Source organism: Acipenser ruthenus, chromosome 14 (assembly GCF_902713425.1).
Source record: "Acipenser ruthenus chromosome 14, fAciRut3.2 maternal haplotype, whole genome shotgun sequence".
Taxonomy (NCBI): domain Eukaryota; kingdom Metazoa; phylum Chordata; class Actinopteri; order Acipenseriformes; family Acipenseridae; genus Acipenser; species Acipenser ruthenus.
In genome coordinates, this window is record NC_081202.1 from 1,267,987 (window position 1) to 1,285,207 (window position 17,221).

At 47.4% G+C, this 17,221-nt stretch overlaps 3 protein-coding genes across 5 annotated transcripts in view; 1 reads left to right on the forward strand and 2 right to left on the reverse strand.

The window, feature by feature from the left end:
* LOC131697377 (uncharacterized) overlaps positions 1-17,221 on the reverse strand; it is an 81,728-nt gene that overhangs the window by 2,116 nt on the left and 62,391 nt on the right. The gene's annotated exons all lie outside the window — the stretch shown is intronic.
* Positions 1,143-8,567, reverse strand: LOC117419417 (guanylyl cyclase-activating protein 1-like). Its single transcript, XM_034032145.3, has 4 exons — positions 8,092-8,567; positions 5,159-5,308; positions 4,000-4,090; positions 1,143-2,378 (listed from the first exon to the last, which is right to left on the reverse strand). The coding sequence occupies exons 1-4, from the start codon at positions 8,287-8,289 to the stop codon at positions 2,251-2,253; spliced, it is 567 nt and encodes a 188-aa protein (XP_033888036.1). The 5' UTR covers positions 8,290-8,567; the 3' UTR covers positions 1,143-2,250.
* LOC117973531 (golgin subfamily B member 1-like) overlaps positions 11,671-17,221 on the forward strand; it is a 43,702-nt gene continuing 38,151 nt past the window's right edge. For all 3 annotated transcript variants that reach the window (XM_058985492.1, XM_058985493.1, XM_058985494.1), the window contains exons 1-3: positions 11,671-12,345; positions 13,730-13,832; positions 14,435-14,590. In XM_058985492.1, coding sequence (XP_058841475.1) covers positions 13,737-13,832; positions 14,435-14,590 — 252 coding nt within the window. In that variant the 5' untranslated portion in view covers positions 11,671-12,345; positions 13,730-13,736. The remainder of the gene's footprint in view (positions 12,346-13,729; positions 13,833-14,434; positions 14,591-17,221) is intronic.

Consider the following 17,221-nt stretch of genomic DNA (forward strand, 5'->3'; position numbering starts at 1 on the left):
AACCCAGGGGACTTTTTCGACCTGAAAAAAGAAACAAGGACCAGGGGTCACAAATGGAGATTAGATAAAGGCGCATTCAGAACAGAAAATAGGAGGCACTTTTTTACACAGAGAATCGTGAGGGTCTGGAACCAACTCCCCAGAAATGTTGTTGAAGCTGACACCCTGGGATCCTTCAAGAAGCTGCTTGACGAAATTCTGGGATCAATAAGCTACTAACAACCAAACAAGCAAGATGGGCCAAAAGGCCTCCTCTCGTTTGTAAACGTTCCTATGTTCTCATGCTCTATTGATTTACATGTTATACACATTGTTTGACACTCAGGGAACAATCCACACTGTATTTTACTGTTGTGAGCGTCTGCACTGTATTTTACTGTTGTGAGCGTCCACACTGTATTTTACTGTCCGCACTGTATTTTACTGTTGTGAGCATCCACACTGTATTTTACTGTCCGCACTGTATTTTACTGTTGTGGCCGTCCGCACTGTATTTTACTGTCCACACTGTATTTTACTGTTGTGAGCGTCTGCACTGTATTTTACTGTTGTGACTGTCCGCACTCTATTTTACTGTTGTGAGCGTCCGCACTCTATTTTACTGTTGTGACCGTCCGCACTGTATTTTACTGTTGTGAGCGTCCGCACTGTATTTTACTGTTGTGACCGTCCGCACTGTATTTTACTGTTGTGACCGTCCGCACTGTATTTTACTGTTGTGACCGTCCGCACTGTATTTTACTGTATTTTACTGTCCGCACTGTATTTTACTGTTGTGACCGTCCACACTGTATTTTAGTGTTGTGTGCCCGCCGGTGTCTTTGTTTACAGTGTTTTTAATCACGGTAAGTTAAGCCTGACCTCATAGCATAGCACGCCTGCACATTGTACCGTATCACACTGTGCAGACGCGATCCACAACGCTGGAAAAAGAGAACTGATAATAGAGCAATATTCTTAAACCCAGCCAGGGCACTGATGGCAAAGCTTTGTCAGCAGTGGCTGTGCTCCCAGCTACCCCAGTCTATAGCAGGGGCTCTGGATCACTCTCAATAACAATTTGAGTTAGAATGGGGACAATTTCATTTAAGGCGAACATATTAAAAAAAAAAAAAAAACCAAAAAAAAAACATGAAACCAGATTACAATTTTATATATTTATTGTACAAATAAAAACACCACAGTTCAGTGAAGCAGTAACCTTCTCTTTTTAAAAGCGTTCTAAAGAAGGCACATTACTTGCTGAGTGTCTGAGCTGCAGTGTCTCCTCATGGCATCTCTACAGCAGGACTGCACCTGCAGACAGCACTGGGACTGAGAGACGGATCATCGTTCACATTCACAAACCGCTCGGGGACTGAGAGACGGATCATCGTTCACATTCACAAACCGCTCGGACTGAGAGACGGATCATCGTTCACATTCACAAACCACTCGGACTGAGAGACGGATCATCGTTCACATTCACAAACCACTCGGACTGAGAGACGGATCATCGTTCACATTCACAAACCACTCGGACTGAGAGACGGATCATCGTTCACATTCACAAACCGCTCGGACTGAGAGACGGATCATCGTTCACATTCACAAACCGCTCGGACTGAGAGACGGATCATCGTTCACATTCACAAACCACTCGGGGACTGAGAGACGGATCATCGTTCACATTCACAAACCACTCGGACTGAGAGACGGATCATCGTTCACATTCACAAACCGCTCGGACTGAGAGACGGATCATCGTTCACATTCACAAACCACACAGACTGAGAGACGGATCATCGTTCACATTCACAAACCACTCGGACTGAGAGACGGATCATCGTTCACATTCACAAACCGCTCGGACTGAGAGACGGATCATCGTTCACATTCACAAACCACTCGGACTGAGAGACGGATCATCGTTCACATTCACAAACCACTCGGACTGAGAGACGGATCATCGTTCACATTCACAAACCACTCAGGGACTGAGAGACGGATCATCGTTCACATTCACAAACCACTCGGACTGAGAGACGGATCATCGTTCACATTCACAAACCACTCGGACTGAGAGACGGATCATCGTTCACATTCACAAACCACTCGGACTGAGAGACGGATCATCGTTCACATTCACAAACCGCTCAGCGATTTCTCGTAGTCTCAAGACATTCAGGGAACTTATTTGAACAAAAAAAGGTCACTAAAATAATGCAATTATAAAAAAAAACAGGGTGGGGGTGGGTTTGGGGGGTCTTTTCACACACTGTGTCTTCTACTGCGTATCATGGCGACAATGTGGGTCAAGTCCAAGCTCTTCATCATCACCTCCATGAACTCCTCGTCTTTCCGGGCCCCCTCCACAAACTCATCCAGGGACAGCTCACCTAGAGAGGGGACAGACAGAGACAGAGCTTACAGAGAGGAGACAGGCAGAGAGAGAACTCACAGGGAGAGGACAGGCAGAGACAGCTCACAGAGAGGTGACAGGCAGAGACAGAGAGCTCACAGAGAGGGGACAGGCAGAGACAGAGAGCTCACAGAGGGGACAGGCAGAGACAGAGAGATCACAGAGAGGGGATAGGCAGAGACAGATCACAGAGGGGACAGGCAGAGACAGAGAGATCACAGAGAGGGGACAGGCAGAGACAAATCGCAGCGTATTTTTCTTTGTTCAAGACTGAATAGATTCAGTTATTTTAGTCTGTCTGCATATGACATGCCTTTTAAACCTGGGATAATTCTGGTTGCTCTTCTTTGCACTCTTTCTAGAGCAGCAATATCCTTTTTGTAGCGAAGTGACCAAAACTGGACACAATATTCTAGGTGAGGTCTTACTAATGCATTGTAAAGTTTTAACATTACTTCCCTTGATTTAAATTCAACACTTCTCACAATATATCTGAGCATCTTGTTGGCCTTTTTTATAGCTTCCCCACATTGTCTAGATGAAGACATTTCTGAGTCAACATTAACTCCTAGATATTTTTCATAGATTCCTTCTTCAATTTCAGTATCTCCCATATGATATTTATAATGCAGTACCTTACACTTTTCTCTATTAAATGTCATTTGCCATGTGTCTGCCCAGTTCTGAATGCTGTCTAGATCATTTTGAATGACCTTTGCTGCTTCAACAGTGTCTGCCACTCCTACTATTTTTGTGTCGTCTGCAAATTTAACAAGTTTGCTTACTATAACAGAATCTAAATCATTAATGTAGATTAGGAATAGCAGAGGACCTAATACTGATACCTGTGGTACACCACTGGTTACCTCACTCCATTTTGAGGTTTCTCCTCTAATCAGTACTTTCTGTTTTCTACATGTTAACCACTCCCTAATCCATGTGCATGCATTTCCTTGAATCCCTACTGCATTCAGTTTGAGAATTAATCTTTTATGCAGGACTTTGTCAAAAGCTTTCTGGAAATCTAAATAAACCATGTCGTATGCTTTGCAGTTATCCACTGTCGATGCTGCATCCTTGTGCTGTTAGTTCTAATTTAGTGTCCACACTGTACTGTATAGATCCTTGTGCTGTTAGTTCTAATTTAGTGTCCACACTGTACTGTATAGATCCTTGTGCTGTTAGTTCTAATTTAGTGTCCACACTGTACTGTATATATCCTTGTGCTGTTAGTTCTAATTTAGTGTCCACACTGTACTGTATATATCCTTGTGCTGTTAGTTTTTATTTAGTGTTCACACTGTACTGTATAGATCACACTCTTATTCTCTTGCTTGTAGATGGACTCTGTCAACTCTCTGATAAAAGCTGTTGGACCGAATGGCTAATGTTCACTTTATTAACCTCGCAATAAGCTCTGAAGAGTTCCCCTGGTGAACGATCCGATTCCCAGCCTCTTGGTCTGGAAATGGCACTCAGGAAGTCATGGCACTACGGCATGTCCCTGCTAGGTCCTAAGACTGACATTTTTGGGAGTCCATCAAAAAAAGAGTGAGGCACTTAGATACATTATGAAACTGAAATAGACAGTGACCCACCATCTCCATTCACGTCGATCTTGTCAAACACTCTGTTCGTGAACTCCTCCACTGATGAAACCTGATCACAGCCATTGATTGCCCTGATAGCCTGGAGGAGAGCGAGGGAGGGGAAACTGTTAGTTCACATTTCTAAATGCATTTACTTTTGCTGTATCTAATACAACACGTTGGCAAAGCATCACTGAATTGAGTTGAATTGGACTGAGATGAAGAGAGGGGGGGAGGGATGGGGTGGATAAACTCTAGGAAGGTCCTGTTGCAGATTCTTCATGTTCAAATCTCATTAGTATTTTATCCAAAGCCGATCAGCAGCAACTATAAATACAGGAGTGAGAAGTGTAATCCCCCCCAGGAAAGAATGAGCAGAGCCGCTTAGAAAAGAGACTGGGGGAGGAGGGAGGGGGCTTGACCTTCACAGGGTTCAAGTGCAACTGATCTCTGTGTGGAGAGGCGCTGTACTGCACTGTGCAGATCAACTGATCTCTGTGTAGGGAGGCGCTGTACTGCACTGTGCAGATCAACTGATCTCTGTGTAGCGAGGCACTGTACTGCACTGTGCAGATCAACTGATCTCTGTGTAGGGAGGCGCTGTACTGCACTGTGCAGATCAACTGATCTCTGTGTAGCGAGGCGCTGTACTGCACTGTGCAGATCAACTGATCTCTGTGTAGCGAGGCGCTGTACTGCACTGTGCAGATCAACTGATCTCTGTGTAGGGAGGCGCTGTACTGCACTGTGCAGATCAACTGATCTCTGTGTAGGGAGGCGCTGTACTGCACTGTGCAAATCAACTGATCTCTGTGTAGGGAGGCGCTGTACTGCACTGTGCAAATCAACTGATCTCTGTGTAGCGAGGCGCTGTACTGCACTGTGCAGATCAAGTGTTGCATTGAATTAAATCTTCCTCTCCTTCTTAACATTTATTTCACTGAGGTCCAGGTGTTCAGGTTCCAACAAAAACTGCTTTTGGTAATAATGCGCACGTAAGAGACACCGCAGTCTCCGGGGCTGTGAGCGCTGGCTGCTAAATGCACTGGGAAGTGATGTTGAATTAAACTGTGAGCGGCCCTGGATAAGACACTGTACGGGTGTCTCTGAAGTTACATTGTGGTTCAGCACACATGCCCACCCCCCGGGGGCGCTGCCGAGCACGTACCTTGATGATGTTGAGGAGCTCATAGCGGTCGATGCAGCCGTTGCCGTCCACGTCGTAGAGCTTGAAGTACCAACGCAGCTTCTGCTCCATCTTACCACGCAGCACCAGACTCAGGGCTGCCACGTACTCCATGAAGTCGATATAGCCGTCCTGAGAGAGAGAGAGGGCCTGTGAGCCAACCAATGAAACACTTGCACTCTACCCTACTATACAGAGACATTTTAATGTCTGAGTAGATATTCAGCCCATCTTCATATACTTGCAATACATGTTCATTTCCCACAGTACAGTGGGTATTTTATTCATGGTGTCAAGATTTCTGTGAAATTTACCCATTGCTGTGTAATATGGAGCTCCCTGTGAAAAAGCCCATTTCTGAAAGAATAGGGTAAATATATATTTTTATCACTTAAAAATAAATACAGCAAACGTGAAAACTGAAAGGACATAAAAAACTAAATATTGTACAATTTAGCAGGTACTGTTTTTTCTGCTTTAATAAATGTTTAATAATGAAACATCCTGAAATCTACTCCACACACACACACTCAATCACACAATCTACTCCACACACACACACACTCAATCACAAAATCTACTCCACACACACAATCACAAAATCTACTCCACACACACACACTCAATCACACAATCTACTCCACACACACACACACTCAATCACACAATCTTCTCCACACACACACTCAATCACAAAATCTACTCCACACAAACACACTCAATCACACAATCTACTCCACACACACACACACTCAATCACACAATCTACTCCACACACACACACTCAATCACACAATCTACTCCACACACACACACACTCAATCACACAATCTACTCCACACACACACACACTCAATCACACAATCTTCTCCACACACACACACACTCAATCACACAATCTACTCCACACACAAACACACTCAATCACACAATCTACTCCACACACACACACACACACACTCAATCACACAATCTACTCCACACACACACACACTCAATCACACAATCTACTCCACACACAAACACACTCAATCACACAATCTTCTCCACACACACACACACTCAATCACACAATCTACTCCACACACAAACACACTCAATCACACAATCTACTCCACACACACACACACACTCAATCACACAATCTACTCCACACACAAACACACTCAATCACACAATCTTCTCCACACACACACACTCAATCACACAATCTACTCCACACACAAACACACTCAATCACACAATCTACTCCACACACACACACACACTCAATCACACAATCTACTCCACACACACACACACTCAATCACACAATCTACTCCACACACAAACACACTCAATCACACAATCTTCTCCACACACACACACTCAATCACACAATCTACTCCACACACAAACACACTCAATCACACAATCTACTCCATACACACACACACACACTCAATCACACAATCTACTCCACACACACACTCAATCACACAATCTACTCCACACACACACACTCAATCACACAATCTACTCCACACACACACACACTCAATCACACAATCTTCTCCACACACACACTCAATCACAAAATCTACTCCACACACACACACACTCAATCACACAATCTTCTCCACACACACACTCAATCACACAATCTACTCCACACACACACACACTCCATCACACAATCTACTCCACAACACACTCAATCACACAATCTACTCCACACTCAATCACACAATCTACTCTACACACACACACTCAATCACACAATCTACTCCACACACACACTCAATCACACAATCTACTCCACACACACACACTCAATCACACAATCTACTCCACACACACACACACACTCAATCACACAATCTACTCCACACACACACACACACTCAATCACACAATCTACTCCACACACACACATACCCAATCACACAATCTACTCCACACACACACATACACTCAATCACACAATCTACTCCACACACACACACTCAATCACACAATCTACTCCACACACACACACACTCAATCACACAATCTACTCCACACACACACACACTCATCACACAATCTACTCCACACACACACACACTCAATCACACAATCTACTCCACACACACACACACACTCAATCACACAATCTACTCCACACACACACATACTCAATCACACAATCTACTCCACACACACACTCAATCACACAATCTACTCCACACACACACACACACTCAATCACACAATCTTCTCCACACACACACACACACACACACACACTCAATCACACAATCTACTCCACACACACACACATACACTTAATCACACAATCTACTCCACACACACACACTCAATCACACAATCTACTCCACACACACACACACTCAATCACACAATCTACTCCACACACACACACACTCAATCACACAATCTACTCCACACACACACATACACTCAATCACACAATCTACTCCACAAACACACATACACTCAATCACACAATCTACTCCACACACGCACACACTCAATCAATCACACAATCTACTGCCAGGCAGTTCTCACAGGTCTAGGGGCAGCTAGACTAGACTCGCTTGTATAGACAAAAATCTAACATGAAATACTGTACTACTATTATGGCTTATGATAGACACTTGCAATATCATTTTGTAGTTTATTTGATTATATGATGTTAAATAAAAGATCTGAATTATGTTCATATTGTTTTTTTTTTTTTACATGATGTCTTAATCCTAAAATTGCAGGTGATGTAAAAATTTTGGCTGTAGCTGTAGAGCCCTCAGGCTGGCTCTTTATGAAAGCGTTTCCCTCCAGGTTAACCATGCAGCTAGAGCAGTCTGCAGGCTGCTCCGATGTCCCCTCACCCCATCACTGCAGCACCCCGGGGTTTACCAGGTCAGGGTCCTCACCTTGTTCATGTCGAAGGTGCGGAACATCTGCTCGATGTAGGCGTCGGCTTCAGGGTCCAAACCCCTCAGTCCGAAGAACTGCTTGAACTCGTGCAGGGTGAGCTGTCCGGACGGGCACTCCTTCATGAACTTCTTGTACCAGTGATGGATCTCCACCGCCTGCATGTCGTCTATCGCTGAGCTGTTATCGTTGCCCATTGCCACCGAGGATAGCGAGGGTCGGAGAGAGAGAGAGAGAGAGAGAGAGAGAGAGAGAGAGGTGGCGGTATCAGGCGACAAAGCTGCTTCTTCTCAGCCTGCTTGGTCTACTGTGAGGGGGAAGCTCAGGCTCAAGCTTCACTCAGCACAGTCACTCAACACAGGCGTGGCTTCTTAGTGGCTGCGGCTTTTAAACGGGATTGATCTGCTGCTGATCCAATCAAGGGCTTTAACCTGAACCTTTATTATAACGCTGAATTAAGGGCTTTCAGAATGTAGATCTGTAGCAGCCTCTCTCTCTCTCTCTCTCTCTCTCTCTCTCTCTCTGCACTGGGAGACAGTGTGGAAGGTAGTGGAAGGTATTAACAGAGTGTTTACAAGTTCAGAACAGAATTAGTCTTGTTACTCAGTGTAGGCAGTAGCAGATTACCGTAATGGAAGCGAGGAGGACTGAAGCTTTCTGTTTAAAAGGGGCTGGCAACTCAACAGGACAGATTGCTGCTACTCGATGGGTAAAATTGGCAAAAGCTGATGGGAAAGATGGGTTCCTGAGCCTGGGAATTAATTAAAGACCCAGACGATAGCCAGCAATGTGGAATGGTTTTACAATGGTTTACATTATAATGCTGTAACTTGAAGCCATATCTAGCAGAGCACAGAAGGACACACACTGAAACAGAAAAGGACTGCCCTTATACATGTGTCTGACAGTCCCGGCAGAGGTTTTGTTAATACAGCACCTCTATCCATGGCTCCCTCTGTGTTGAGCTATTTCATAGCATCACCTTACATGGCCTTTAAGAGCCGGTGTTTCTGAAGAGCTTTGTTTTAATCTTTGTAAGACACTGAAAGATCACTCGCCGGTCTTTGCACAGACAGCATGATTTCAGGTTCAATAACACAAGTCATTTTTTCTTTATATTTGTGGTGTTTCGTTATAAGAAGCCAGTCAGTACACAGTGGAACGGCACCATGGGACTTGCAGGACCAACCAGCAGGGTCTGTAGCAACCCCGGGCATAGTCCCAGCCAGGGCCAGAATTATCCCCCTAGCAAAGTGTGATTAATCATGATAAAGCATAGGTAAGCATTGTAATGAGGCGTATGATAAAAAGCATATCAGATACACATGGCAAACCATGGTAAATGCATGTGTAAAGGGCAGTGCTGTGTGACATGCAGGACACATTTCAAGTAAACATAAGGGCAAACAGCCCTAACCCTTGAAACAAATACATATTATAGCACACGTGAACCGAACTGTATTGTTTTATTGGTTCTCTGTCTTGTCATATCAGACATAGTGTCCTTTTCTTGCCAGTATTAGTAGCGATTACCAAGATAAATATCCAGGATCCTGTGTATGAGTGACACTGCCACATTTCCCATGCTTTGTCATGCACGGCAGGACCAGCCTGCTTCACAATCATGCAAAACACGAGCCAGGCTGAAGGGATGCAGTCATGGGGTAGTCCGGTCCCTGATCTGAGAAAGAGAACAGTCCCCAGCAGGGAGACTGCCTCTCTTGTGTAGGTGCCAGCACACAACACACAGCAGGACCAGCCTGCTTCACAATCATGCAAAACACGAGCCAGGCTGAAGGGATGCAGTCATGGGGTAGTCCGGTCCCTGATCTGAGAAAGAGAACAGTCTCCAGCAGGGAGACCACCTCTCTCATATAGGTGCCAGCACACAACACACAGCAGGACCAGCCTGCTTCACAATCATGCAAAACACGAGCCAGGCTGAAGGGATGCAGTCATGGGGTAGTCCGGTCCCTGATCTGAGAAAGAGAACAGTCCCCAGCAGGGAGACTGCCTCTCTTGTGTAGGTGCCAGCACACAACACACAGCAGGACCAGCCTGCTTCACAATCATGCAAAACACGAGCCAGACTGAAGGGATGCAGTCACGGGGTAGTCCGGTCCCTGATCTGAGAAAGAGAACAGTCTCCAGCAGGGAGACCACCTCTCTCATATAGGTGCCAGCACACAACACACGGCAGGACCAGCCTGCATCATAATCATGCAAAACACGAGCCAGGCTGAAGGGATGCAGTCATGGGGTAGTCCGGTCCCTGATCTGAGACAGAGAACAGTCTCCAGCAGGGAGACCACCTCTCTCATATAGGTGCCAGCACACAACACACAGCAGGACCAGCCTGCTTCACAATCATGCAAAACACGAGCCAGGCTGAAGGGATGCTGTCATGGGGTAGTCCGGTCCCTGATCTGAGAAAGAGAACAGTCCCCAGCAGGGAGACTGCCTCTCTTGTGTAGGTGCCAGCACACAACACACAGCAGGACCAGCCTGCTTCACAATCATGCAAAACACGAGCCAGACTGAAGGGATGCAGTCACGGGGTAGTCCGGTCCCTGATCTGAGAAAGAGAACAGTCTCCAGCAGGGAGACCACCTCTCTCATATAGGTGCCAGCACACAACACACAGCAGGACCAGCCTGCATCATAATCATGCAAAACACGAGCCAGGCTGAAGGGATGCAGTCATGGGGTAGTCCGGTCCCTGATCTGAGACAGAGAACAGTCTCCAGCAGGGAGACCACCTCTCTCATATAGGTGCCAGCACACAACACACAGCAGGACCAGCCTGCTTCACAATCATGCAAAACACGAGCCAGGCTGAAGGGATGCAGTCATGGGGTAGTCCGGTCCCTGATCTGAGAAAGAGAACAGTCCCCAGCAGGGAGACTGCCTCTCTTGTGTAGGTGCCAGCACACAACACACAGCAGGACCAGCCTGCTTCACAATCATGCAAAACACGAGCCAGGCTGGAATTAAACCAGGGATGCCTACACAGACAAGTGAACTTTACCTGCCCCCTGCACAGGAAATCTGCCTTCCCCAAATCCCATGTAATGATCGTGCCTGCCTCGGACACCTCGGATGACAAGCCTGGAGTCTGCGTTCTTGTGTTGCAGCTGGTAGGGCTGCCTGCCTTGTACCTTACAGGAAGGCCCTACGCTGCTTGGCATGACATAGTTACAATGCCATGCTAAAACTTCACAACCAAAGCCAGTACAGTGACTGACTGCATAGCACCAAGCACCAGTACAGGTAGTGTTGGGCTCATAAGCATTACTGAGTTTACTGCTTGAGGTTTTCAAGCAGAGTTTGTTTATTACAGCAGTGGCCATATAGCACAGTACCCAAGCAGATGAAACAGCACTCAAGCAGGAAACAGTCAGCTAATGCTGCTGAATATAAACTTCGTATGCACTCTTGAAATGACAATATGGGTGCGTTCACGACACGCAGACTTTCGTCATTCTGCGCAGAATCTGCACAGAATCGGAGCAAGTAGCCAATGAATTTTCAGAATGTTTGCAGAATCTGCGCAGACTTAGCAAAGTCTGCCTCTCGTTAACGCACCCTATTACTTACACAGCCGGTACAAACATAGCCACTGCTAGGTAAGCAGTGATTAGGCAGGACTAGCACTTTGTAGTCTTTTAGTCGGTTTTGGAGCAGAAGGGGGTTATTGAATAGATCTGACCTCATCTTCCAACTACAGACACCCCCTTTCAGAGGGGAACAAATGCCTCAGACCATTAGAGCGATGAAACTGAGGAGAAGCAGCCGGACCACCAAACACAGGGGGTTATGGAACCCCGTTCACTGAACCTGAGCCTCGCCTCGCCGTCTCACACGGAAGTGCTACTGCAGCCCTAGGGCGATGTTTTGGAAACTTGGCTCTGTTCTGCTGCGTGGCGTGCTGCGTGTATTGTAAATACAGAATACACTAAAGCGACTCAGAATAGGGTACACAAAGAGCCCACACTTGATATAAACCTAATGTACTTTTTAATAAGAAGGGTATTATCGCCACGGTTTGTAAAGACATATATGTCGCATGCACGGCCCCTGCCCTGAGAACGCTGTTTTTTATTAACTGAGTAATTTTGAGACTACCCCTGACGCAAACCGGAATTACCCAATCAGCGTTGTTTAGTTTTTGTTCCGGGATTTCTGATGATGTGGCTTCTGTCCTTGATTCCTGGAGAAAAATAATTATTTGAAACTACGGAGCAAACATACAGGTTAGTTTAATCTGTAGTATTTTGTATTTAATTATATCCTGATGTAACTATCACTGACACTTATCTGCTGTATCATTGAATTGTATTTTGTCACACTTATACTTGCTTGAACCAAAGTCATTGTATTCATCATTGTTGGATCAATGGATGTTGTTGTATTACATCATAAAGGGCCGAAAACAACAGAAGTCTGAAGTTTTGCCTGTATGTTTTTACAGCGTGTATGTATGTATGTATGTATGTATTTATGTATGTATGTATGTACGGGTACACAGACTTAGGTGAACTGTAGTTTTTAGGTTGTGTCCATCTGCATACTGCAGTAATAGGAAAGCACAGGGGTGGGTTGAACAATGACCACAATTCTGTGCTAACTCGCAATTGCATAGTTAGGCTGCAGCAATTACAGCTGAACACTCCCTTGTGATGGTCATTTCTGAAACCCACCTGCTGAGTTGTGCTTTTAGGAATCTTTACAGAAACAGCCCTCAGTCATTCAGTGTCAACAGCGTAGCCCATTCCATACCCTCCCCATTCTCTGTGTAAAGAAGGGGCTCTGCTGAGCTCAAAGCATTGGTTCAGGGTCACTTTGTCACTTTCATTTAAGATTTCAAAAACTCTAATCAAGTCCCCCCTCATCCTTCTTTGGAACCAGGCTAAATATATGCAGTTCCGTTCATACTGCAGCTCATTCCTTTAAATCCTGGGATTCGCTTCTCCCTCTCTCCCTCTCCCTCTCCCTGTCCCTCTCCCTCTCCCCCTCTCCCTCTCCCTGTCCCTCTCCCTCTCCCCCTCTCCCCCTCTCCCTCTCCCTCTCTCCCTCTCCCTCTCCCTCTCTCCCTCTCTCTCCCTCTCTCCCTCTCCCTCTCTCCCCCTCCCTCTCCCTCTCTCCCTCTCACTCTCTGTTGGTGGTTTTGCTGTGAGACGGTTTCATTGTGATCACTTGGCAGGATGTTTCAAGGCTTTAGTTGCTATACCTGTCCGGTAATTAGCAGAGAGAGCTGCAGCTTAGTTACACATCATGCTAACAAAAGCCCTTTGCAGAGCAGCTTTGAGAAAGGAGTTCGGTTTCTCAACCAGGCGGCACAGGAAGTGTACATTTTGACTGCTTTTAAAAGACAAATACAAGCAAGGGCCTAAATCAAGAGCTTTCTTTCCCAGAAAGTTAAGAGCACATTGAAAACGTCCCACAGTTGAGCAAAGTCCAGTTCCCCAGTTTAACCATCTCACAGGGTCAAGACAGTGCTGTTGGAAAATAGGTTTGTGTTTACTTTATCACTGCAAACCTTCATTAGTCTTTGTGTGCGTGTCAGTGTGTGTGTGCATGTGTGTGCATGCTTGTGGTTTGTGCCCTGGTTAACGCAGTCCCACTGTCTGTCCCCAGAGCGGCGATGCTGAGCCGACTGTCCGGCCTGGCCAAGGGTGTGAACTCTGTCCTGCAGGAGCTGTCGGGGGACGGAGAGGAGCCGCCTGAGCATGAATCTGAGGTGAGCGGGATTCACAGGAATCTATAAACGTGCGTCTGCTGTTACCGCCCTGCTTTAGTGACTGTCGGGTTTTACCTGTAGGTAATCACATCGTTTAGTGCTGTCCGTTATGAGGTGAATGTGTTAAATACTCTGTGATTGTTAGTACCCCTGATTCGGATGGTCATTTAGAATCAAGTGCTCCCCTCAGATCATGTTCCAGTTTTGACCCCTGCTGGTTCAGTGCTGTTAATTGGGTTATCATTCTGGGCAAAGCAACTGAAGAGCAGGTGTTTGAATTCACTCTGAATACCTCCAAGTGGAGAGAGAAGATAAGAGCAAGTCTTTTGTCCTGGTTTGGCCTCTTGCCACACAAAGTAGTCTGAGATTCTTTGTTTCAGGTTTTAAACTAAATAAAAACACTAATGAACTGAAACTGTTTCACAAAGGCTGTCTGAGCCTCCTTGCCACGTGTGCCAATAGTTTTGTTGTGTGTGTGAGTGTGTGTGTGTGTGAGTGTGTGTGTGTGTGTGTGTGTGTGTGTGTGTGTGTGTGTGTGTGTGTGTGTGAGCTTCCTTGCCTGGTCACGTGCTGACTGTCTTGTTGTTTATCTGTGTTCCCAGGAGGGGGCGCTGGCACAGGCTCCCCCAGCCCCGCAGGCTCTGGAGGGGGAGGATGCTCTGGAGCGTCTGGCTCAGACCGAGCAGCTGGTGGTCCACCTGAAGGAGCTGATCAGAGAGAGAGATGCCAAGCTGCAGCAGAGCGAGGCCAGGCTCAAGGTGAGAGGCAGGCAGAGAGCCGGGCTGGATGTGAGTCATGCCTTTATACCCCAGGGAGATTTTTAAACCAAAAGGAAATTGGGAGTTTTATCAGGTGTACATCTCTCGTTACACATGAATACTCTGCACACTACATACTGTCCACTGATCTTATCAAGCATTGTTTAGGCAGTGTGAACAGAGTGCCCACTCCCAGCATCCATTTCACTTCCACTACCCCCTTCATTCTCTGCTTCTTACCAATGCAGTTTGCCCTTTATGAGTCCGTTTAATGAAATCCAGGTATCCTAAAATAACACACACAAAACAAATGGCTAGATTAGATGCAGTCATGTCGTTCTGATTGAAATTATTGTCTCTGCTTCAGTTAGGAAGATAAGAAACTGGGGCTGATGCGTTCATAAAACATTAGCTATGCAGGTACATGGCTTGTACATACAGTACTGGCAGAGCAATGCTGAAAGGCTATGTTGCATCAAATACAGTCCGGAGTGGTTTCTAGGCATGTTCCCACTGACCCGTTGCTGTATCATTCAGAAGTGGAACAGTGTTGGTGCTGATGGCTCCTTATTTGCATATCAATTTGCATGTAGAGCAGAATTAGCTTTAATTTCATCCACACACAAACTCCAAGCGCAGTGTGTGAGTCAGCTTTTGTAAAGGAGGAGGTTAGTTTTTGCTAACTTAGTTGAATCAATGTGTAATTCAGATCGCTACCCCAGGTTGAGTGCCACCTGCAGATCTCTGTGTGGAGTATTGATTTGTGTTGAAGTGTAACGACATTGTATCTTCAGATGGTGCTATCCCCAGCGACAGGGGCTCTAAGGGTGCAGTATAATGTATAAGAGCACATTCACACACACACACTTTGCCGGGTGGTAGTGGATGGAGAAGACGCTGGGGTGCAGGTAGCTGGCGCAGGACTGGTTATCCCGGTTCTGATCTGTGTGCTGCTGGTCCCTGCAGGAGGAGAGGGAGGCAGTAGATGCCAGGAGCAGGGCTGGTTATCCAGGTTCTGATCTGTGTGCTGCTGGTCCCTGCAGGAGGAGAGGGAGGCAGTAGATGCCAGGAGCAGGGCTGGTTATCCCGGTTCTGATCTGTGTGCTGCTGGTCCCTGCAGGAGGAGAGGGAGGCAGTAGATGCCAGGAGCAGGGCTGGTTATCCAGGTTCTGATCTGTGTGCTGCTGGTCCCTGCAGGAGGAGAGGGAGGCAGTAGATGCCAGGAGCAGGGCTGGTTATCCCGGTTCTGATCTGTGTGCTGCTGGTCCCTGCAGGAGGAGAGGGAGGCAGTAGATGCCAGGAGCAGGGCTGGTTATCCAGGTTCTGATCTGTGTGCTGCTGGTCCCTGCAGGAGGAGAGGGAGGCAGTAGATGCCAGGAGCAGGGCTGGTTATCCAGGTTCTGATCTGTGTGCTGCTGGTCCCTGCAGGAGGAGAGGGAGGCAGTAGATGCCAGGAGCAGGGCTGGTTATCCAGGTTCTGATCTGTGTGCTGCTGGTCCCTGCAGGAGGAGAGGGAGGCAGTAGATGCCAGGAGCAGGGCTGGTTATCCCGGTTCTGATCTGTGTGCTGCTGGTCCCTGCAGGAGGAGAGGGAGGCAGTAGATGCCAGGAGCAGGGCTGGTTATCCAGGTTCTGATCTGTGTGCTGCTGGTCCCTGCAGGAGGAGAGGGAGGCAGTAGATGCCAGTAGCAGGGCTGGTTATCCAGGTTCTGATCTGTGTGCTGCTGGTCCCTGCAGGAGGAGAGGGAGGCAGTAGATGCCAGGAGCAGGGATGGTTATCCAGGTTCTGATCTGTGTGCTGCTGGTCCCTGCAGGAGGAGAGGGAGGCAGTAGATGCCAGGAGCAGGGCTGGTTATCCAGGTTCTGATCTGTGTGCTGCTGGTCCCTGCAGGAGGAGAGGGAGGCAGTAGATGCCAGGAGCAGGGCTGGTTATCCAGGTTCTGATCTGTGTGCTGCTGGTCCCTGCAGGAGGAGAGGGAGGCAGTAGATGCCAGGAGCAGGGCTGGTTATCCAGGTTCTGATCTGTGTGCTGCTGGTCCCTGCAGGAGGAGAGGGAGGCAGTAGATGCCAGGAGCAGGGCTGGTTATCCAGGTTCTGATCTGTGTGCTGCTGGTCCCTGCAGGAGGAGAGGGAGGCAGTAGATGCCAGGAGCAGGGCTGGTTATCCAGGTTCTGATCTGTGTGCTGCTGGTCCCTGCAGGAGGAGAGGGAGGCAGTAGATGCCAGGAGCAGGGCTGGTTATCCCGGTTCTGATCTGTGTGCTGCTGGTCCCTGCAGGAGGAGAGGGAGGCAGTAGATGCCAGGAGCAGGGCTGGTTATCCAGGTTCTGATCTGTGTGCTGCTGGTCCCTGCAGGAGGAGAGGGAGGCAGTAGATGCCAGGAGCAGGGCTGGTTATCCAGGTTCTGATCTGTGTGCTGCTGGTCCCTGCAGGAGGAGAGGGAGGCAGTAGATGCCAGGAGCAGGGCTGGTTATCCAGGTTCTGATCTGTGTGGTGCTGGTCCCTGCAGGAGGAGAGGGAGGCAGTAGATGCCAGGAGCAGGGCTGGTTATCCAGGTTCTGATCTGTGTGCTGCTGGTCCCTGCAGGAGGAGAGGGAGGCAGTAGATGCCAGGAGCAGGGCTGGTTATCCCGGT

Bases quoted from the DNA above. Each gene is read 5' to 3' on its own strand.
- LOC117419417 (XM_034032145.3), bottom strand. From the start codon at position 8,289: ATGGGCAACGATAACAGCTCAGCGATAGACGACATGCAGGCGGTGGAG. The intron at 5,309-8,091 runs GTGAGGACCCTG...TCTCTCTCTCAG, and splicing joins GCACCTTCGACATGAACAAG to GACGGCTATATCGACTTCAT. The intron at 2,379-3,999 runs GTGGGTCACTGT...TCCCCTCTCTAG, and splicing joins GATCGACGTGAATGGAGATG to GTGAGCTGTCCCTGGATGAG.